This window comes from Phasianus colchicus, chromosome 1 (assembly GCF_987193195.1).
Source record: "Phasianus colchicus chromosome 1, bPhaCol1.hap1.1, whole genome shotgun sequence".
Lineage (NCBI taxonomy): Eukaryota > Metazoa > Chordata > Aves > Galliformes > Phasianidae > Phasianus > Phasianus colchicus.
Genome location: NC_143436.1, coordinates 82,153,153 through 82,176,793, shown reverse-complemented (window position 1 = coordinate 82,176,793; position 23,641 = coordinate 82,153,153). Strand labels below are relative to the sequence as shown.

At 41.0% G+C, this 23,641-nt stretch overlaps 1 protein-coding gene across 3 annotated transcripts in view; it reads right to left on the bottom strand.

The window, feature by feature from the left end:
• The window catches only part of GSK3B (glycogen synthase kinase 3 beta), a 143,923-nt gene that overhangs the window by 118,969 nt on the left and 1,313 nt on the right, over window positions 1-23,641 (bottom strand). Inside the window, exon 1 of one of the 3 annotated variants that reach the window (XM_090150232.1) lies at window positions 23,179-23,578. The exons of the other annotated variants lie outside the window; for them this stretch is intronic. Coding sequence (XP_090006358.1) covers window positions 23,179-23,233 — 55 coding nt within the window. The 5' untranslated portion in view covers window positions 23,234-23,578. Of the gene's footprint in view, window positions 1-23,178; window positions 23,579-23,641 lie in introns of those variants that run through there. 3 annotated transcript variants of the gene reach the window in all.

The following is a 23,641-nucleotide window of genomic DNA, read 5'->3' as shown; positions in this document are numbered from 1 at the left end:
GCCCATCAAATAAGGCAACATTTTCACCAAGCAGGGCAGCTTTTGCACACTGGCTGGCAGCAGAAAGCCAATGCATCAGCCCTTCCCTACCAGGCACCAGCAGAAACACGCTGTACTCCCAGCAAGCCAAAGTAAATGCCTTCTCTGCCTGTGAGAGAAGGAAACTAAGGTCACTGAGTTATGGCACACACATAAATAAATGGACTAATCTATAAGAAAGCAAGCATCATTAGTTCCACGGCTCAGAAGTCTGTGCCATGCGTGTCCACAAAAAAAAAAATAAAACTCTTCAACCTCTGCTTTAAAGCATTCCAGAGCTTTGCTTCCACCTACATTTGACCTCATTTCTTTACCCACCCTGTGTCACCCAACTTGCTTTAAAATCCTGGCAACACACCCTTAGGAAACTTGTAATAGCAAGAGCTACATCTTGTGGAGTAAGGTCACTCTGTGTTTACACCTTTGTATTTGTGCTCAAGTTGATGCTCTATTTGTACTATGGATATTCAGATTGCAAACTGAATTAGAACCACAGCCTGCGTGTGCTTTTAGTGCATTACTGGGCATCACTGCTACCAATTATTACTTTTATGCATGAATTTATGCATGACAAGCCTCAGCACAACTAGAGATTGATAAAATGTGCCAAGGTCTTCTAAAGCCCTCCTTGAAGCCTGAAAGTCTTAGTAACAAGGCAGGTGCCAAAGGTGCAAGATAAATATAATTCTAATGTGAGAATTTCTGTTTAAACCATAGCGTGTCGCATGATACATAAAGCTTTATTTTCTTTCTTTTTTTTTCTGGCAGCAACTCAAAATGGACCCCATCCACATTAACCACATGAATGATAAATCTGCCTTAGTTCTCATATTCTACAGAGAACCCAAAAGATATCCTCAATTGCTGAGGATCAACTGCTTTCATTTTCTTAATTCTACTGCCATCTAACAGGCTTTGAGAGGGAAGCCACCAACCCACCCCGCTTTTCTGGGAGACAGGCAGGGACCAACCTACACACAGCATGGAAAATCAGTGCTCACACAATCTGGCTGAACACACTAGACAGGAAGTAGCTCTAAATGAGAGAAAGAAATCTTCAGCAACAAATCTCTAAAAAAAAAAAAAAATTAAATTAAAAAAATTCAATTGCTCTTGCTTTTAATCAAGAAGACAATAAAAGCAGAACTACTAAGTTTCTAACCTTTACGTTTAGTTCAGAACAGCCTGCTGCTTTAAGTAAGCAAAATTTAAGCCAACATGTTTAAAAGCGCTTGAGATGTACAGAACTGACAATTTGGTTTTCTATTTCTGTCTGCTTACCCTGCTGCTCCTGCCTGTAAACATTTGGTAGGAGGATGTGAAATTCAACAGCGAGGGCTCTGCGCGAGGAGCGACTCTGCAGGGTCACATTCTTAGAAGTGCGTGGTGCCTGTGAGCTCACAGCACTGGGCAGGGTCAGTTCCGGACAGCCACCAGGCTGCAGCTGGGTGACAGCCTACAAGGGAGAAAGTCCTTCCCCAGCTGCAGCGGCCATTTAAAGATCAAAAGTGGAAAGGAAAGGAAAAGCAAGTCACTGGTTTAGGGAAACTGGGTTATTAGGACACTGGGTAATATCTTCACTTCTTTGCTGGCCTTCAATTTCCAATAATACGCCCGGAGTTTCTTATCAGCTGTAACTGCTGCATTTGCCTTTCTTATTTCGTTCAATTTCATGACTTGAAAACATCAGTATGCACTGCACAATTTACTCAAATTCTTTCATTCTGAACTCCTCAATTGTGGTGCAGCTATGCAATAAGTATGACAACGTCTCCCATTTACCCCCTGTTCTGCATTAAGACCAAAACCAGCTGCCTGAGGTAGTAAAATACAGTACAGAAATCACCCTACAGGCTTATTTATCTACAGCAGGCTGAGAAAAGAGGAAATTAGATAAGATTCAAGTTAAGATGTTGTACACAGGTATTCTTCTGCCAAATTAGGCATGCACAACTCACCTTTAATACACCTTGACCTGATCAACCTGCTCTATCTCCACAACAAGGTCAAGCTGATAATCACTTATAAAACAGAACTTAATTCTTCAAAGAAAAAGCCAAAAACCTTAATAGTCAAGTAGAACATTATCTAATAAAAGCATTAGAATAACTACTTATTTCATAAACATACTGTTAAAGAACTTCTCCCTGTTTCTTCAAGTGAAAAACAAATCCAAGATGGTTGATTCAGCCATTCAGCTGTATCATATTTAAGATTTCTTGTCAGAAGAACCTACTACATCACATCACTAAATGTCAGAGGAAAAAGGATGAATGTAGCTTTCCCCACCACCATAGCTCTTCCATCCCTAAACAAACTGTACCATGGGACTTGGAACTTCACCTTCCAAAGGCAGCAAAATTGCAAGCTCTGTCATACAGAAACACATCTGAACAGCTGAAGGGAAAAAAAAAAAGCCACAAAGGGAATCAACAACTGTTTTTAAATGAATACACAACCTTACCCAAAATGCTAGTTTCAAGTCACATAAGTCATGCTTTTTTTAAGAGGAGAAAGAGATAATCGCCTATCTGTGAATTCCTCAGTAGCCATTTCAGTATGTATTGTGGTTGGGATAGGACACATTCCCCACATATTTGTTTTGCTAACTTCTGCCAGAAGAGCCCGTTCCCATTGGCTCCATGGCAGTGAGCAGCACGCTGGACTCTCTAGCATCATCTGAAGGCTTGCAGCTACCATACAGCAACTCTAGAGACAAAAAACTAAGGAGTTTGACCACCTGAAGGGCAAGTTCCTGGAAAAAAAGAAGTTATTTTTTTTTTAGTCTTCCATCTATAGAGAGATAAATCAAGGGACAGCAAACAAGGCAAACACTAGAAGGGAAGTCAAGATTTTGATCAGCCCTGAGACTCTGTACATAGGTTGCCATGAGAGGCTCAAAGAAAATTGTGCAGTCTTCTAACAGCTCCAAAGATGACATCTTCAGAGCTGTTACCAAAGGCACAAGAACCAACTCTTAAAATGCAGCAAGTACTTTTGTAACTCTTTCCAAAGGAGAAAATAAGTGCTTCAATATTTCTTTATTCCAAACATATCAAGGAGCTCCATTCCAGCAATAAATATCAAGAGTTTCTAAGGACAAGCTAAAAATATTGAAGATATTTTTAAGTCTAGAGAAGCAACATTTGTTAATCCACACATTTTAGCTAAATATATAGCTAAATTTTTACCATTAAAGCGAGGATTCAGCCACTTTGCCGTGTAAATAATCTAGTGTATCCTCAACAAATAACAGCGGCTTTCCCTAAGCACGCTGTGTGTTCCCAGCTCCAAGTGGATACATTATATATACAAAAGCAAAGGAGCCCTCCAGCAGCCTTCTGAAAGCCTAACACCCCACATCAGCCAGAAACCCCAGCCATCTTAGCTGTTTAAGACAGCTTATAGAGTTCAAATGTAGTCAAGTCCTTCACTAGATAAACTGAAAGACCCGAAACCCTCCGTACCGTAATTATGGCCATTAGTTCAAACATCAACAAAAGAATTTTTGTACAGAATTCTGCAGATAATTATTCAATTTCCAAAAGGCTACTTTTCTAAATAAATTGAGGTCTACCATGAAGTGGTGTGTCAAGGATCGACAAGGATAATATGAGGGCAAATGAACTTCATTTGGGAAAATGGAACATTTTGAGAGTAGACATGATTTAAGCATCAGCCTCACGTTCAGAACAACTGATGGCAGCCATACTGTATTTCAAGGAATTCTGTGTAGAAAAAAATATTTGTTTTTCTACAAAACAAATTCTGAGCTCCCAATCACAGCCAAAAGTAAAAACAGTAACAAGGCTGTGCACTAAGAACGGAGGCAAACTAGAGCAATTTAAGCACACATTCAGGGAAATAGGAAAGGCAAGGTTTATCTGGAGCTAAAAAGACCATATCCTTTGTACTGTTTCCAAATGAGAAAGCAGCTAGCCCATATTGCAAATGACTTAAAATTGTTTATTTTATATTTTAAAATACTGCCTAGCAGCATCAGAATTCATACCTTTAGCTATGACTTTCATGTAAAAATCTGATGGAGAATTCAGTTTGTCAGCAAATAAAGGGTAAAGCATACACCAAAAAAAAAAAAATATCAAGAAAATAAGTATTTCAGTTCCTTGTGTGTAGATGAACGTTTAAATCTGAATCCATACATTCATAGAACAGAGATGAAACAACCAGAATTCATCTTGCTTGGACTTTCCCAGCAGGAAATGTACTTGCAACTGCAGGAAACCCAGAAGGGCCATGGTGGACCACATGCAAAATTCACACGCAGTGTTATGCGCCTCAGTCATAAATGTGGTTATTTCATGGTCTCACTACAAGGTGGAACAACACCCCCAGAAACTGCAGAAGCTCCCATGTCTCAGTACCTCAGTTCCATCTGCAAGTCTGCTGAGCTAGCACATCCCCAAGCTCAAAACCAGGTGGTTCTACATCAAAAGGCTAAGTATTTTGGTTTCACAAAACATAATATGTATATATATATATATATATATATTTTTTTTTTTTTAAAGAGCATTTAGCAAAGGTTTAGAAGTTCAACCTGTTTACATCCAGTCATAAACTGTATGGATGTGACAACGTTGGAAGAGACTGACACCTCATAGCCAGAAGACATGGGTTGCCAGGCTTTCAAGAAGTTATTGCAGGACTGTGCCAAGACTTCAGTGCAGTTCTTCTAAACCCTGAAATGATCAACCTTCCACACAGTGAGGAAGCTCCTCCAAATGGCCAAGCGGTTACTTCGTAAATACAATTAATTTTGCTGCCTGCTGCATAAAAGCTTCACAATAAGGAAGAGCAGCAGAAATCTCTCGAATGGCGTATTAAGCTGGTATTTAATTTTTAAGTGTGTATATATATATATATACACACACACACACACACGTATACATATATACACACACATACATATACACAAAAACTTAACCACCTTGTAGAATGGGAGAGAAGATTGCACGCTTCCATTCCGATCATGAACAACACAATCCCCAGAGCATTTAAAAACATAAAGCTCAATTCTCAAGGGACAATATACTCCACAGCAGTAAATTAAAAAAAACTCTAAAAATTCCATTAAACTGTGCATGCCCAGTTAAAAACTGTCAGTTGAAAAAAAAAGTCTTCAGCAGAATAGTTCACTGCAATAAGAACCATGGCAGCAGAGTCAACAGGGGAGAGGAAGGACTAAAGGAAAATAAATTATGATATGTAGACAAGTGCAAGAAGCCCAAATGGAGCTTGAAATAAATGTCATGATCCAAAAAAAAAAGTGATCAAGTCATCTGTACTTGGAAACATAGCAAAAACTGTGTTACTACTTGTGTAGACTTAATTCCCTAGCTAAATGAAGGTTTTGTTCTTTCTTGGGATATACAATGGTAAAAGTCAACTGCAGACACATTAGAAAATTTTGACAGTCAAGCCCTGTTCAGAACTGCAACCTTGACTTATCTAAAATTCTTGCCTAACACCAAAATAAAAAGCTGTGAAGATGAGGTTTTGCTGTTAGTAGGTCAGGGACTTGAGCAGCCATTTGAGATAGGTGTGGTATTCTGACCAAAACCAGCTGAACTTCTTTTCCTTTAAAAATTTCTACATAAAAACCTTTGAGAGAAGATGACGACCAGAGGACAAACTTTTCTACCTACACCTAAAATACAATGGTTTTGCTTAATGGTACTTAAAAGACTGGTTCTCTAGAAAAACAAAAAAAAAGAGAAAACTGGATGGAGAGGAGAAAAGGTACTTAAAAACTCAACATAGGTACTTTATTTGTATTAGAAGAAAAAGTCCAAGACATAGATAGCTAGCTTTCCCTTTCTTCTCTGATATTCAAACTTGATAGATAATTACTGTAAAACACTGAATTAAGCCTCTACCCTGTCACACCGCTGGCTGAGTACACACTGAGTACACACACTGAGGCCTTGTAACACTGTAACCCCGTTCCTACAGACAGAAAAGAAATTTAACAGTACCTTAAGCTTCAGAAGTTAAGGTATGTCTCAATAATTTCATATCAGTTTGGTTTCCACTAAATCTTTTGATGTGGGACTAACAGTACATTCTCTTATTACGGATACTACAGCCACATCCTCTAAATTTTCAATTATCCGATTCCAAGTCCAGCTGTGACAGCTAAGAGCAATCTGAAGTCTAAACGAGACATAATTCCTGATGCAATACACATTCGGCCCCTCAATTTGGACTACAATCAGAACACAGGTAGTTATCGTCTAGACATTAAGAAGGAAATTCCCCTAAATAGTTTTTGAGCGTGCCCAACACGCTAGAGGCAGTCAAACATTACTAATGCCCCTTAAGTAAGCTCAACTACATGAAGGGTGGTGGTAGAAAAAACTTCAACAAATTGGATAACGGGACTCAGTGTGGGGGTACCTTCCCTAAATCCCCCACCCCCCAAACTTCACACAAATGAACAAAATGCTTTCGTTATCAAATGAACAAAATGCTTTCTGGATCCAGTCTCAAGCCTTAAACAGAGACTGGAAAACAAGTCTGCTGCTACTGAAAGCTCCTATACTCAATGCGAGTCCAGACAACTCCACATCTGAAAATGTTAGGTGGCTGCTCTAGTTACTACTAACCACAAGAAAGTCCCGTACATGTCCATGAACAACTAAATTACTATGTTTCTATTTATTCATTTTAGCTTTGTTCTAGCCATTTTAGTGGTCTGGAAATAGGCGCAACTGCTTTTTAAGAAGAGCAAGTAAGGCTTTCTCTTCAGGCCACAAAAAAGAAAGCCTCCAGCTCCATGTATACTAAAACATCCCCTCAAGACGGCTGGTTTTGGAGGGTTGTTGGGTTGTTGTTTTTTTCTTGTGTGTTTTTTGTTGTTTTTTTTTTTTAAAGAGTTTTGTTAAAGGCATTTTAAAAATTATGAAAGGCTTCACAATTTGAAGCAAGAAACTTTAACTTCACATGCACATCTTATAAGAAGACCAAAAGGGATCTGTTAAGTCCCCAAGTTGAATTTCTTGCTACTACTGCAACTTTACTCAGAGTATGTCTGTAAGGTACTTACCCCTTTAATTTTCGGGACAGGTGGGAAATCAGGAGTTTGAGATCTTTTTAAGACAGAAATTATTTTTTTCCTTTAATATTAGTGTCCACGATTTTTGCACAAATATTGCACTTGAGGTGAATAAAAGCAATATTCAATGTTTACTCATTTCACCCAAACTACTTACATAGAGAAAAATAAATACAAAATAGCCAGAGAGGAAGTTTGTATTAAGGCAATCACCATCAGTTGCACTTCCAGGTTTGCCTTTCCCCTGACAATCCCTGCTTTTGGAAACTCCATTTGTGGAGCCCACACAACACAGTTCTCCACATGTGGCCTTAAGCAGCAATGACGATTTTCCTGTTTCTGTTAGGATGCTATACAAAGTATTCTTGTACACTATTTTACTCTCCTATTAGTGGCAACAAGAATTAGTTCTACGCTGAAAACAGAAAAGGTAAGTCCCCAAAACAAGAGCAGCACAAAGCTCACTGCTGCTATTGATGTCTTTTTGAATGACTCAAGACTACATGTTTTCTTCCCACTGGCAGTGGTTTGAAAGGTATATGATAAGGAGTTTTGCCTTCACTTACAGCCAAGGCAATTGTTATTGTCTACCCAAACCAAGTGGCGCTTCTGGGTACGCCACACGTTAATTACCTCTTGCTGACGATACTAAGCTGGGAGGTGCTGTTGACTCTTGAGGAATGAGAGACCTTGCAGAGCGATCTAGGCTGGTTGTCCAACACCCCAGTCTTCAATGGCACGAAAGTCAACAAGGGTGTGTGTCAGATTCTGTCCCTGAGATGGAGTAAAGCTGGTAACAGGGCTGGAAGGCACGTCCTGTGAGGAGAGCTGTGGAAATGTGCACTGTCCAGTCTAGAGGAGAGGAAGCTGAGAGGTGATCTCATTGCTTCCTGCAGCTACCTGAGCATAGGAAATGGAAATAGCCATCTCTTATCCACTGGTACTGACACAAGGATGCGTGGGGATGGCAGGAAGGTGTGCCAGGGGAGAGTCAGTCCAGGCATTAGGAAAAAATTCTTTACCATGAAGGCGGTCAAGAGCTGGAACAGACTTCATAAAGAGGTGACTGGTGCTCCTCAGTTTTCAAAAGGCATCTGGATAACACCACTGGTAATATCCTTTAACTCAGACAGTCAGACTCTATGGTCTGAACCTATAAACCTTTCAACTAAACTAATCTTATTGAGAAATTCCCAGCTAGATACATTCATCTTTGCATCAATTTTAGCCCAAACCCAGAAACTCAGTCCATCTGTATAAGCTTCTACTACCATCTCTGTAGAGCTCTGAAAACCAATTACAAAAAAGAAAGTTTGGACCTATTTTTCAACCATATCTAGGATACCAATAAAACCCGAAACTTTTCATCAGCATTGATTTTTTTTTAAATCTAAAAACGTGTCACTGCATTCTTTAAAACAGACCCATTTTCAAGTTCACCATTTCACTTACCCTTTAACCTCAAAAAAACAACCCATGTATTCTTCAATATTTGTAAAGCATATTTGCATAAAACTGAAACCCATACACAATGTTACAGTAAAACCAACTAAACTCTGGCAATTACAAACCATAAATATAACATTTTCAAAGGCTGTGGTGCCAATGTGACTTCAAGAAAAATACAGAAAAACTAAAATAAGAAAGATGCAAGCACAAGCAAGTGATATATGACCATTTAAACCCACAGTCTTTATGCACGGGGAAGTTTCTACTATTTTGACAAATACAGAAGCTGAGGAATCAGTGCTTCTCCCTCGTTTTTCTTCATCACGAGAAAAATGTTGCTTTAATAATAGATGTGCACTAACTTACAGATTTCAACTAGCGTACCAACTCAACTCAGCTGCTGCACTCCTAACCCCAACAAGCTCAGAGATGGGAGCATTCTGTTGTTTGTTTGCTTGCATTTCAAACCTCGCTGGTTCTCAGAAAGCTCAATTCATCCAAATGATTCCCATAAGGAAAAAAGACCACTTGGTGAGGCTGTGCCACACTTCTCTTCTCGTAGCTGTTTCTGATGCCAGGTTACTCTGACAACTTGTCACCATCACAGTTCTAAAGCTAAAGAATGTCAACAGAAGCGCCCCAGTCTCTCACAGCTATCAGCAGGGAAGAGGAACAAATTTTCCACAATACCAAAGTTGTAAACTATTCCATCGTTCACAAGATGACAGCTGCAGACAAAAAAAGATCTGCATGTCCCTGATGGTCTAAGCCATCTAAGAGACGGACTATTCTGTGCATGTCAAATTCAGAGCAAATGCTATCTAGAGCCTTAAGCAAAGTACTGCAGTCTCAAGCAAGAGCCTCCGCTCTTACAGCTAAAGGCCCAATCCTTTTGTCAGCCAAAGATTTAAAGGGGAGGAAAAAAAAAGGCATTCTGCACTATTACTATACCTTAGGAGAAGCCTTGCATAAAGCTTCAGGGTTATCATACCTCCTCTTCCATTTGAGCAGATTAGGAAGAAAAAATGAAAATTACGTCTATGTATTTTTGAATATTGAAATCACATGGAATAAAGAAGCAAGCCATCAGTTTTAAAAAAATAAAATAATTGTAGAAGCTATATTAACAGTAGTTCAGGATTTCAGCCTTCCACAATAGCCTTGTAGGTACACAGACTATGACTGAAGCTTGGTGAGGCACAGAAAAGGAAGTGTTTGCCTAGTACAACTCCTCAAAGTTTCAGCACCAAACTGGAAGCCACTTACCAGTAGAGATAATCAGTTTTGCTTTGAAGCATCTTAAGCTCTCATGAGAGAACTATAGAGTTTCATACATTCCTCTTTTTTGTATAACAAGAAGTTAGGTATAAGCCAACTGAAAACCCTAAAAGAGTTAGGATTACAATGGCAGATGACAATGCTTTGATTTTCAAAGTCCACATCAGATCTTCTACATTTGAACTAGAGAACTCTAATAAAATTGGAAGAACGTACACTACATGTTTACAGCAAACCAACAAATTCTCTCCTTTCTTGGCTTATATTCTAACCAACATCTGGTTTCAACACAATTTTCGGACATGTACCTATTTATTTAGTGGAAACTGAAATGACTACTGCAATTAGAAAGTTATAAAGGGACAAACATTTTTCGTGCACTGGCATTAGACACCAAAGTTATCTACTTACACGGTCAGCTCTCTTGGGCATATATCCCTATCACAAGATTGATACATAGATAGCTACTGCAATACAGTCCAGGTCTACATTTGAAACTCTGAGCAGTTTTTTATTCGCACTAAATTCTTTGGTGTTGAAGCAAAAACCACAGGATCAAAACTTGAAGGAAAGAACTGTTTTCCCTAGGGACCATACAAAGCAAGATGGCAATCCCCTGTAGAAATTCTGTGGTTCTCAATTGCAAAGCAGGAGGCCCAAACTACAGCAAACTTTCAGGAGAACAGAACTTACATCAAATACAAAATTCAGAGCTGATTTAAGCCTCTAACTAAACTAGAAACCTTCCCAATCAGATTAAACCCTTCCAAATATCATACACTTACCTCAACTCCAAGGGTAACAAGATTCTTTCAGAATGAGTTACATGTCAAGGGTAAGACAAACCACTGCATACAGTATGTTCCCAAACTGAAACAACTCTTAAGACGAAACAACTCTAAGTGCCTTAAGTCTGAAAGCTATGGCACATTTCACAGACCCTCGCCTCCGCATCCATCAACTACCAGCAAGCTGCCAGTAGCACTAGCCTAGCCCAATCCAAAGGGGAGAAGAAATGGAAACAGGATCAGTGGGCTACAGTTGAAATTCATTCCGAGACCATGCAGAACTAACCAGAATGATAGAAAATATGGCTCGAATGGACTATCAGCTGCCTTAACTCAAATCTATGTAAACTTTATATTAAAACTACTGGGAAAACTTCTCAATTTTTAAGACAGCCGCTGCTGAAAATCTGACAGGATTCCTAGTAGATCACAGTGCTCCCATTGATTTTAACTGAATGTGCATTTGCTTCCGAAGTTTAAGTCTATAACTTGTTTTATCTGTAATGGAGAAGAAAAGCTTCATGCTTAGCTGCAGGGTTTTCTTTGCAGATCTCATGCCTTCCCAGGTATCCTTCACCTTGTCATTTGCACAGCTAAGTCCCACGGAGATCTGATAGACCACATCTGTTCATACTAAACTGCATCCTATGCCACGTTTCGTCCATTTGTCAAGATCATTTCAAACATATGAACTGAAGTCATTGGAGCTTCTCAGAAGGGAATGCAACCTGAAAATCTAGAAAGTTTGCTCAAAATAGCTAAAAAAACCCAAAACTCTACTGCCAAGAAAACTCAGAATCCCGCTGACCCATCCTCCTAGTTTGACCATGAATAACCTCAAAAAAACATTTATTTCACAATGGCTACATACATCTGTTAGATAAACAAAAGCCTGAGACTCTGTCCAGAAATACAAAAGAGTTAACAGTATGAAAGTGAGCACAGACAACAGGACAGCTATATTTCATGTGTAAGAATCGATCTGTTGGGTTGGTAAGGATCTCATCTAATCACCTTCCCTATCTTTATACACAGCTATAAGTAAATACTCAAAAGAGTAACATAACTCATGGGACACATACACATGCAAAAAAATATATTGTTATACTATATTACTGTGTTTAAAGCACGAGTAGCTTTAGCTAGAAATAAATTAAGCTGTTCTCCAGCACTTCATCTCATTGCCCATGTCCAGTTTATGTAAAAAAGAGCTCTCAGTTGCATAAACTGAAAAAAGAAATGAAAACAATGCTGTGACTGAATTACTAGAGGAAAAAATTAACAGTCTTCCATAAAACTACACATTTGAATATTTTTAGCAGATGGTATATTTTTAAATGAGCACTTTCATGCTCCACAGTTGACTCCATTTACCAACATGTTCCAGGGCTGATCTCCTTTTAAGAGGTTTTAGTTCTGTGGTCTACATATTCTTTTCTTCAAAGAGCAGCCATGGGGTGGATCACTCTAAGAATATGAACACTACCATACTTTTTTTTTTTTTTTTTTTACTTTTTCTTTCTTTTTTTTTTTTTTAAATAAGAGCAGTTCTGAACAACTTCTAAAGGATTTCAGCAAATTCTCTTTTATAGCACAAAGGAATATTTTCCTTAATACTACAGCAAGATGAAACAAAAGTGATTTATAATTGCACCAGACTTATTGCATTCTACAAAAGAAAATACACTCTTGAACCTTCAGGGGTAGTAGCATTGACTCCTCAGTCAGGTCATCTAGCTTTCATCCATCACTGCAGTTGAGCTCCATTTTTCATGCCATTGGAAGAGCTGCATATTATGTACTTTGCTGCAAGATGTCCAAAGAGGTACAGTTTACATAAGAGATCAGTTTGCACATAATTTAGAAACTTGGTGAAATGCTGGTACCATTGCATTAGCTTTTTGTATATTTGTTTTAAAAAAATAGGGAAAGGGCACGATGCCATACTTGCATTTAACATTCAGTGACTTACTTTCCACTAATGTATGAAAGCTAGCAATAAAGAGCAGAGCTGCTTTCATACAGAGAGAAATTACATGCAGTGGGGTTTATGCAAGTGTCACAAAACAATTGTCATATCATCAGAGAATCATAGAATGGTCTGGGTTGAAAAGGACCACAATGATCAACTGGTTTCAACCCCCCTGCTATGTGCAGGGCTACCAACCACTAGATCAAAGCAGGGGAGAGGTATCTCTACCTAACTCACTGCATGTTTTTATAATGACAGAATTATTAATTGAAGAAAAACAGCATAATAGGTGCCAAGAGAACTTACTAGAATTCAGGGGATTTCAACCAACAAATCTCCAGAAGTTCAGTTGCATCTGTTTTCTTCAGGGCCCAATGGAATTTCATTATTCCTCTTCACATGTAGACAAAATTCCCCATCTCTTTATTAACTAATTTTCCTGGAAAGTCCAGGACATGACCTGAATTTTTAAAAACATTTCCTTTTGTTTCCTTCTACATTCAGAAATAACAGGTCTTTCAAATATTCTACAGTAAAAGAAAAAAAAAAGCATTCATAGCCTCAATAAAAAACTGTAGTACCTACAAAACCAACCTACCCAAAACACCAGATCAGTGATAGCAAAGGTACAGTAAGAAAGTTTCACTGTAATACTCGAATATTTTCAGATAGTGAAAAAGAGTGGCATAGACTGTAAGTTCTTCATAAACATAAACACCTATTATAGGTGTAAGTATGTGATTGGTTTGAGACTGGCTTTTCCCTCTGTTCCACCTACCCCCCACCCCAAGTCCTCATACAAAAATATAGACAAATAGACCCTGAACAATCCACAGGTGTTGAATCCTGCCCCTTGGTGCACGTTGTTATAGCGACTATACTCTTCCTTAAGAAAATTCATTTCTTAAGAGTTTAAAAAAAATACCCAGCTTTACAGCCACACACACAAAATTGACAATTCATCAATGTGAGAACCCCCATTTCCTACCTTATCATAATGTTCTTTAAGAATTGGTTTGCTGATCACCTAAGGCAAAAGTTTACAGACAGGTGGTTGGACTCAGTGACCTCTAGAGGTCCCTTCCGACCCCTACAATTTTGTGAAAAGCCTCCCATAGTCACCACACTCAAGGAGAAAAAAATAAAAAGATATTTGGAATCACAGAAGGCAGCACACTAAATTGCAGAGCAGTTTCTTTCAGAGCTCCCTTATCAGCATCAAAATTAAGTGTTAATGCCAGTGGGATATGATATTACCAAGTCTTAAAACGCATCATGAAAAGTCAAATGAGAAGCAGGTTCACCATTCCTGACAAAACAATTATTGTTCAAGTATTAAAATACTACTCCCAAACTTGGCCTGCAGAAATGTACTTAGTTGACCCAGATTTGACAGGATGTTTTAAAGGAGTCTTTAAAGGCTTTAAAGCTGAAGTGCTAAAGCAAAGCCTTCACACATGGTCTAGGTTTAAAGTCCAGATCCCAGAAGCACAGACTACAGCCTGCCCTTCCAACCATGTTTCATGCATATGAATACATACAATGCATACACGCCTCTTTTCTCTGGTCTTCGTTCTACATCACAAATACATGTAATACAGTGAAAGTTATACATTTCATTTTATTTCAAATGCCCCACAATGTCTAAACTAAGAAGTATATATAACTACAACCACCATCTCAGAATGAAAATTAGGTTTTTACCATTCATTTTGAGATGTGGGGGGTATCATTCCCTTGATATGAGCATCTCTTACATATCATAATATTAAAATTTATTGATGTAGCATAAACATATCTGCACCATTCTTTTTTAGAATTGGTCCTCTATCAAAGTGTATAGCAACAACTACCTGCTCAAACGTTGCCACTGAAAAAAATATAGTGGACTATTAGAATTTCCACTGGTTACTGCATAAAACCAAAGCACTAACACCACACAAGAAGTACTGTTTCTCACCTCGTGAATATCTGGCTTCTGAAAAGATGAGGGCTGCTTCATTCAAGGTTTCTCCACCTGTCCCCAAAATCCCAGACATATGTCACGTACGCCACTTGGGAAAATAGCCACAATACTTTTGCTGTCACAGATCCCTGCAAAACCCTTTTCAGCACCCACACACACTCAAAGCCAATACCTCCAGATGAAGAGAAGTCCATCGCAAAACACAAAAGACTCGCCAATTCACTAACGTTCATTTTCCTAAAATGAATTTCTATTAAGCCAATTAAATTTTCTAAAGCACCAACTGAATGACAAGCAGATAATCTACTGGTGAACTTTGTTGTTCAGACATGTCAAGAATCCAGCAAACACACAACTGCCAGCCCCACGCCACCTGAGGAGCAACATCTATACACATCTTCAAACTAACCCAATAAGGAGCAGCAGGCTCAAAGCTCAACTCAACCAAAAAACAGTCCACTGCCTTTTCTTCTGTTGTCCTGAAGCTCAGGCCCCAGGTTTCTGGAAAACCAAAGCTCTTCCATTCTGCACAAACTTTGTGCTTTTGGCTCAGTTACATTCACCAGCTGGTTCTCCAAAACAAAGAGGAAACAGACATCTAACTTTTAAAGCATTTCCCCAAGATTCAAGTCAACTCTGCAGTTGATATATATACTCTAAAACTAATAGTTATGGGAAACACGTTTCAAAGTCATTGCAATTGAAATTTGATTATTAAGATTGCTCTACTCTTAAAGTGTTTCAAGTTGACTCTGTTTCTACTACACTGTATTATGCTTTATGTAGCAGGAGCTGCCAAGCCAGCACATACAACTTGGGAGCAAGATTGCAAGACTGGAAGTGAAATGGCCAACAGATACAATCTTCCCAAGGACAACATTATTTTCCACTTCTGCAAGTTTCAATTGAGCAATTGGACATGTAAAGAAAAAACATTCCAGAAGCCTTACATCTACTCACCTGCAAAAAGCATGCCTTGCCAGAAAGTCTTCATTCTCTCAGCAAGGCACAAAACATTCTTCCTGATGCTGATATCCAGTCTCCCACAAATGTGTGGAAATTCACTTATGGCCACGGACTTCATTTGTGGGGGTACAAATCTGTGCCAAATGACTCATGTTTACTTGGCCAACAATCAAAGATTCTGTTCATTTAGACTGATGAATTTGTGTCCCCTTCCTCCCTCCCTCAAGGAAACCCACTCATACAGGTCAATTCATGGTGCTACTTTTTTAAAACACCTAAACCACATGAAGCATGTGAGAGGTGGGATACAAGTAATAACATAGGTTCTGTGCAACTGTTTACAGTAAGGCGTGAATCGAGAAAACCAAAGGGATTAACTCTATCAACTGCAGCTATGTGATTTTTCTTTTTCTTGCACTGCAAAGACAATCAAGTCTTGCTTTGCACAACAGTCAAATTTTAGTTTATCTTTGGGCAAAGCATATTCTCAGCCTGCCTGAAAATTAAACAATTGCTTGCATTCCTGGCAAAAGACAGTTCTTTGAAGCACAGGGCTTGTAGCTGACAAGAATTATATTCCTGCTAAAAAAGTCAAAACAGATGATGTTCTATAGTTGCAGCTCTAAGAAGTCTGCCTTGGTTGGAAAAACTCAGCCGCTGTTCCCCTTCTGGTTATAACTTTGGAGCCAACACCCAATTTCTATCTGTCTAAGAACTTGGATCCAAAAGCCCGCTGCAACTTCTGCAGCTACACCAGATACTTCTCTTTACATGTGCAGAGTAGTACTGTATTCATACACCCTTGCTGGCATTACTCATCCAGTGGGGCTGATCAGGAGCATCCTTCTTTTCCCTTCTAATCAGAAGAGCTCCTTGAATAAGCACTCCTGCTGTCAGACCGCTAGCAGGGCTTTCCAAATCTGCCCAACTGCCTGAAGAGACAATGTCAAGCAACACAACTATGCCACATCACATTCCTGCCATGCTCCTGCCAAGAGTTGCTTTCCACATACATACACTATCAACAGAAGCTACCTAAACAAAAATATATTAGTGGCTATCTGATCTCCTCGTAATACCTGCATACTAGTAGTCCACTACTTTCAACACAACTTCATAGGTCATTATACCAAGAAGGCAGCATTCGGCCCTACTCAGGCCAATTACAAAGTTAGAAAACTATTTTTCTTAGCCTCAAGTTTCCTTACAAGCAAGAAAGTGAATTTCCTATTGCAGACACCAAGGTGCCCTGCAAATCCAGTGCCACTCCCCTTCAGCTGAGCTGACTCCACATCATTCCATGCAGAAACCCAGCAAAACACCAAGAAATCGCTCAAGTGGAAAAAAGCTGCAATGGACTTTGTCCCACTCAATATCAAGTGGAGGTGTGTAATGCCCACTTTAAGAGAGAAAACAGCGATGCCAAGCACACAGTGCCTAAGCTGGTGAGGGTATGTCAGAAAATACAGAGCCCACTGCTGTGGAGAAGTGGCAATGCTCACAAGGAGGACAGGTGCCATCCATTCAGGAAGATCTGTTGCTGTTCCTTTTTGTTTAAGGAAAAAAAGCTTTCAGTGCTCAACATTGAAAAGATATACCACTGTCCTTTCTTCCATTGTAAGGAAGGCAAGGGTGAGAACACAAATTGCCTTAAACGCTTAGATTTACTTCCTGTCTGCACAAGATGAAAGTACAGAATGAACTGCTTTATTTCCTTTTCTGAACAACAGACAACACATCTGTGGCAAGAGCATCTAATGAAAAGATTCTTTGATAGCACCGATCAGACAAAAATCACTGTCCACTTCTTTTAGAGGCATGTCAGAACAACTTCTGGGCATTCAGGTTTTCGATAACTCTCAGAGGGTGACGTAAAAATGCTTTCAGTAAGATCTCCAACATGTGGTTTTTTGTTGAAACCATTGTCTCTCCAACTACACAGCCATAACTTTAAAGGGTAGCACTGCTGGAGCATATAGGATCCAGCTGAACGCGTGCTGTCTCATGAACTACACTAAGGCAATTTATCCCTTCTCTCTGTACAAGCCAAAACCAATGCGAGCAGGAGATTCTGTGAAAATAACTTCTACCTACAGTTGCTATCCAAACCTTGCTTGAAGCAGTTTTGGAAAGAGCTCGAGTTTAGGCTTCTGCTTAACCAGCTACTACAGCACTGACCAGCAACACTTCACCTAGTTGTGACTGATGCAGCTGCAGCTCACAGAGGTGCACCTTGTTACCACCACTCACCTTTCTCATCTTCACACCAGATTACTGCAATGCACCCACTATAGATAGCTACACCATAAATCAATTAAACAATACCAGCTGGCATAGACCATCGTGACTCCAAACTTCTCCCAAACCAGTACGCAGCACTTTGGGATTCATCTCCATCAGATGCCTAACGGGGTCCTGGTTTTGTATCTAAAGCAATAGGTTTTGGTCTGCCCAGCAGCAAATGGATTCAAGTCCTTATGTTTAAAGGAGTATCTTTTCTCACCACGCTGTGGAAGTTGCAATTAGCACTTACTTTCAACGCACATAATTAAAAATAAATGGGAATCTGTACAGAGAGCTTATCAAAGGAAGTTGTGACAACGTGAAATTTTGGATTTGATACAGGCTTGGGCGAGGCCTTTAAGCTTTCAGTGAACTCCTTTTCACAGCTGTTAAAATGTGTTGGTCTTTTATGGCTGAGATGGGCTGCTTAATGAGTTCAGGAAGCTGCCAAGCACCCCACCAGCCATAGAACTGCAGGAGATGGCCACCTCGGCGCTTAGCACACAAGTTACAGCTGACCAGAAGTCCTTAAGAGTAAAGATTTTGGTCAAGAACAAAGAGGAAAGCAGTCCAGAAAAGCGCTCAGTTGAGCAAGTCTGTAGAAAATTCTGGAAATCATAGAGATCTTTCGACTTAAAATGGAAGTCAATGGACCATTTGAAACAAAGAGACTCCAAGAGCTCCAACAAGAAGGCTGCATGTGTTCTCCAACCACCTTGAGTGTTATTAGCTCACGTACAAATAATAGCCAACAGAAAATGCTGGAAGTTTTCCAGCATAGAGCTTCCACTGCAGCCTTTTTGTGGACGTGGACTCCTCGCTGATGTTCAAAGCCCGTATCATCCATCCAGGCAGTTGAAGGAGCACAGGGCAGAGGGGCAGCAACAGCCAATAACCCAAATTTTGAAATTATGAACTGTGATGAGCACACTAGACATCAATATTGGGAAATCTTTTTAAATAAAGAGCTATTTAAAATAGCACTTGCAGATATAATACATCAAAATTAGAGAGCTTTAAGAGCAGTAGCAGAACACTCTTCAGCCAGGGAGGTGGTCTTTAGGTACAGATCTCAAGGAAATACCTTTCATATCCTTCAAGAGATCAAAGTACATAAACACATACTGCGTGATACCTACAAGACCCTAGCAAGTTAAGGGATGAAGTGGTATAACAGCTTCCAGAACCAGGATGCATGTAGGTACAAAACAGCCATAGAAACCCCCAGGGCATAAGAAAAAGGTGAACGAGATGGTATTGCTAAGAAATAGAAAAGGTAAATCAAGTGACAACACAACAGGAAATCACCTCCAGAATACAGTGCAGGGAAGAAGCAGCGTGCAGATCAGTGACAGAAGGTTAGGGATAACACCCGTACAAGAGGAAAAAAAAAAAAAAACCAACCCACACACCTTAGACATGGAGACACAGAGGAAGAATTAATGAAATTATTATTTGGCAGGCTTCCTTTTCGTATTAGGTTTTGCTTCTGCTCAACCACCTCTAACAACAGGAGTAAAGAGAAAATAGTTAGCCAGTGTTAGAATGAGGTACCGCAGACAGCCGTCAGTCTCCTGATCAGCCTGCAAGGCATGACTTTGGGTCACCGCAGCACACGTGGCCATCAGCAGACCTCAGCTGGTCCCATTTTTATTGTTACCATTTGTAAGTGTCGGGCAGGAGGAAAGCCACTCCTGCAGCAGCAGTCAGAAGGCTGGACAGGGCTAGGCACAGCCGCACAGCTCTCAGCAGGCTTCTGGAAGGGAGTGCTCTTCCTCTCTCCAGCAAGGAGAGCAGGATGGGCGGCTTCCAGTTTCAGAAACCAATTAGGCAGAAACTGCTATCAAAGCAACAGAGAGGGCCCTACCCTAACTACGTTGAGAAACAAGGCAGCGCTATCCCAGCCATTGGGCCAGTTTCATCAGTCCCACTCGCTCCTCTCGCTGAAGCTACCCAGGGTGCTTTTCCAACCTATCTTCCTACAGCTCAACCTGAGCATCATCTAGTATTAAACACCACATTCTGCCTGAAAACGCAGCCAAACCTTTAAGTACTGGTTTACGAGCGGAGTAACCAATTCCCAGGCTTTAATCCTTCAAGGGACAGTTTTTAAGAGCACCACTGCACTAATGAGAGATGCATCAGGTTCACACATCAGCAGTTCTACCATGTACAAATGGAGGGTTACCATCCTACTGTCCTGTTGGAAGAGTATACAGCACATACACACACACACAAATAGAACAACAAAAACCCACAACAGTGAATCTAGAAGGAAAACAAAAACATCAACAAAATCCTATTTGGCATCAGTATAACATTCTTCCAGAGAGTCCAAAATGAGTTACTGCAAAACTGTCCTTTAGATTTTGCAACCAAGATTAGGTGCACAGCGTGAGAACTAGCTAAAGCAAATAAACTTGCCTTCCTCACCCTCTACGTTAACAAATTCTGAATAATCTGTTACAAAGCCATGATGCTCAAACCATGGAGCAAAGAGGCCTTTATGGCAAGTGTCAGTCAGCCATGAGATTGCTTTAAGTCATATCAAGCCTAGCAGACAACAGTACTTGGTGTAATTGCAACAAATTATTTTGTTGGTCTGCAGTAAACACTTTCCAGAAGCTCAAGAAAAGGGGGGGGGGGGGGGGGGGGGAGAGAAATCAATTCCACAGTCATTAGATGAAAATTTGCAAACCAAACTTTGGGACTTCTATTTTTATAGATATTTTGGGTCATGTGTTACATGACTACCCTTTGTTTCTCAGTATTATTTTTGTCCAATTTGGGAAACGACATCCATCTGGAGGCAATGCAAGAACACCTAGGCGAGGAACAAAAGCAAGCTTTAAGCTCATACCTCTTCTCTTATGCTATAATCAGCAGGTAGATAGCATCAGCATGTGGAGAACTGCAAGCTTCTGATTTACATATTCATCACCTGATTTTGAAGCTGATTTCTTGCACTATTAGACCTTAAGATAACAGCTAAACTCACAACCATGATCTTTGCCATACCACGCACTTCCTACGGGCTCAACCTAAGAACACACATTTTTTTGTGCGAAGAAAATCTACAAAGCAAGAAAGACCTGAACAGAGAATAAGCCACTTGGGAATTACTTCAGCACAGAAATCCATATGGTGGGGTGGAAAGAAACACGGAATGATTCTAAAACCACCAAAATATAAATACCAAAAAAAAAGAGGCAGATCTCCTAGGGATTCTTGATACCAGTACAGCTTGAAAGAGATATGGGAAGGCCAAGAGGTTCCTACTCTTGCAACAACCGTAAAATACTTGTAACTAACAACTATTACATGAGAGCAGCGTGCCTGGAAAGTCACCTTCTTCAGAAGCCAGAGGACAAGAACCTGCTAGGAATCCCCTCGCATTCAAGGCTCAGGTTTCTCATCAACTTCTGAGCACAGTCTAATAAGATGGAAAAGACAATGCCTGCTCACCCCTTCCCCCTGCATACCCTGAGCAGAAGAGCAATCACCACGCTCCCTGCACTCCAACTCTCTGACACAAGGTCCAGCAAGCCCTCCTCCACTCCTTCAGCAGTATTTCCACCTCATCTTTTGAATCCCTTCTTCCTAGGGAACTACTGCTGGGCTCAACCAGAAGGTTGTCACCAAAGCAGGCGCGACCTCACCGCATCATTTCACCACTCCTCCAGCCTTACAAAGGAGAGCAACGAGGCTGGCATCGAGCAGGCTAAGTTTTTGCTTCCTGGTGACCCAGAGATGGTCTGAACCAAGATGGAGATACAAAAGCTGCCTACAAGACTCAAAGAAGAGCAATCCATCCATTTCCACCTGCTTCACAAGGAATCTTTTATGCCAGCTTTCACTCAAAAGGGTACAGAATGTTAATAAGTATCAGTACAAACACACATTAAAATAAAAGAGCCCAGCAAAATCTCTGTACAGCACACCAGGCTTTTTTTCAAAGCAGTCAACAGCAGTAATAGATGGCTTGCTACATCATTCCACCAGGTGCTACTGAAACTCAAGAGAACAAGAAAAATATTTCCCTTTTTGGCAACCAGCAGGGCCGCTCTCTCACAAAGGGAAAAAAAAAAAAGTTTAAACTTCCTGCACCGTCTTACACGGATACATTAATTGAAAATACGAACTGCCTTTCCCACAGAGTCCTTGCATGTGGTTCTCCTGCTTTGTTCTGACATTTTTTTCCAGACAGCAGAAGGACCAGGAGCACATGACTAGAGCGACTGGGGAGGGGGGGGGTGGGGGGGTTATCACAAGTGCGTGTGCTTTATGCTACGGCCTTTGTTTCTCCCTCGGTGTTATACACTTGGGATCAAATCGTATTTGCAAACTTGTTAGTCTGCATCAGTTAGCACCCGCTTCACAGGCAAGCATCTGTCTAGTTTCTGACCTCAAACAAACAGGAAAGGAGCATCAATGACCTTTCAGGAATTGAGCCGTAGAGCTTGAATAAGGCAAATTTAGCTTCAGAGCGTGGCAGGGCTAGATCTGGCTAGCGTTAGACAGCCACCTGCAGAAATACCCATCAACAAAACCTGCTTCCTATTCCACACTCACATGAAGTAAATCGATAAATTAAAACGGAATCACACATATTCCCCCACCCCCCGTGTGAATTAAGATCTTTAATACACTTGAACCAGATCATACATAACCCATATTAGCGGCAGAAGAGTATAAAGGGCACTCTGCGTTTTTCAGAGTGCAGCAGGCACCCCGATCATGCAGATACAAAGCAGCTCCAGAACCTCAGCCCAACATTCTCCTCAAGGCTTCAACCGCAGCGGAAGTACATTTCGGTGCAGAAAAACGTCAGAATTTCTCATCTGTCAAAAAGCCCACAGCCAGGCAGAGTCCCGGCATGAAAAGCCTCCAACACCAAGAAACACACACACACACACACACACACAGCAGTGTCAGGTGTAACCACATGCGATATCGAAGGGATCCATCAAATGCTCCAGGTCCCATAAAGACCCTGCCCTACGTTTCCATAGCGGAAAAAAAAAAAAAAGGGGGGGAATATTACCGAAAACAAAGCCCATAGCATGAATTGGCAACGATTTGACTGTTAACAGGCACGTATTCAAAAGAGGCCTTCAGAAATCGTTTGCCATTCCGGACATACAGTTAATCATAGGTGACCCGGAGCCGGGCCTTTCTCCGGTCACACAGAGAAGCAATGCCCATTCTCCATTCACACAGCATGGCCGAGCCCACCAGCTGCAACGCGACGGATGGGCACGTATCAAGCACCGATCATTTCCAGCATGCCCGTGCAGAATAAAGCACAGGCCTCATTCTTAAAAATATTCCCCTCGAGAAAACCCGGAGAAGGCATCCTCACCTCCGAACAACCACTCGCTCACACGCCACAACGAGGATCTTCTTATTCCCTCCATCGGGGATCGTTAGCAGCGTACGAGACACCCTTTGTAACCCCCTCAGACAGCCTTTGTAACCCCCCCCCCCTTTTCTCCCCAGCCATTTCTTTCCCCCTTAACAGGCCCACACCCCACACAGAGCTCTCCCCCCCACCTCCCTCCCTCCGAGGGCACAAAACACCTCACGGGGACGAACGTCACGGCCGTACCCGCGTGCCCCGTCATTCATCCCCTCCTTCCCGAGGCACAAAGCCCAAACGGGGCGGCGGGAGCCCCGAGGAGCCCCCCTCGCAGGCACGGCCCGCAGGGACGTAGGGCAGGGCCGGGAACGGCCTTTTTACGTCCCGCAGGCCCGGCCGAGCCCGCGGCCCACCCAAGACGAACGCGGGGCAGGGCTGGAAGGCGGCTGGGAGCGGCCCGATACTC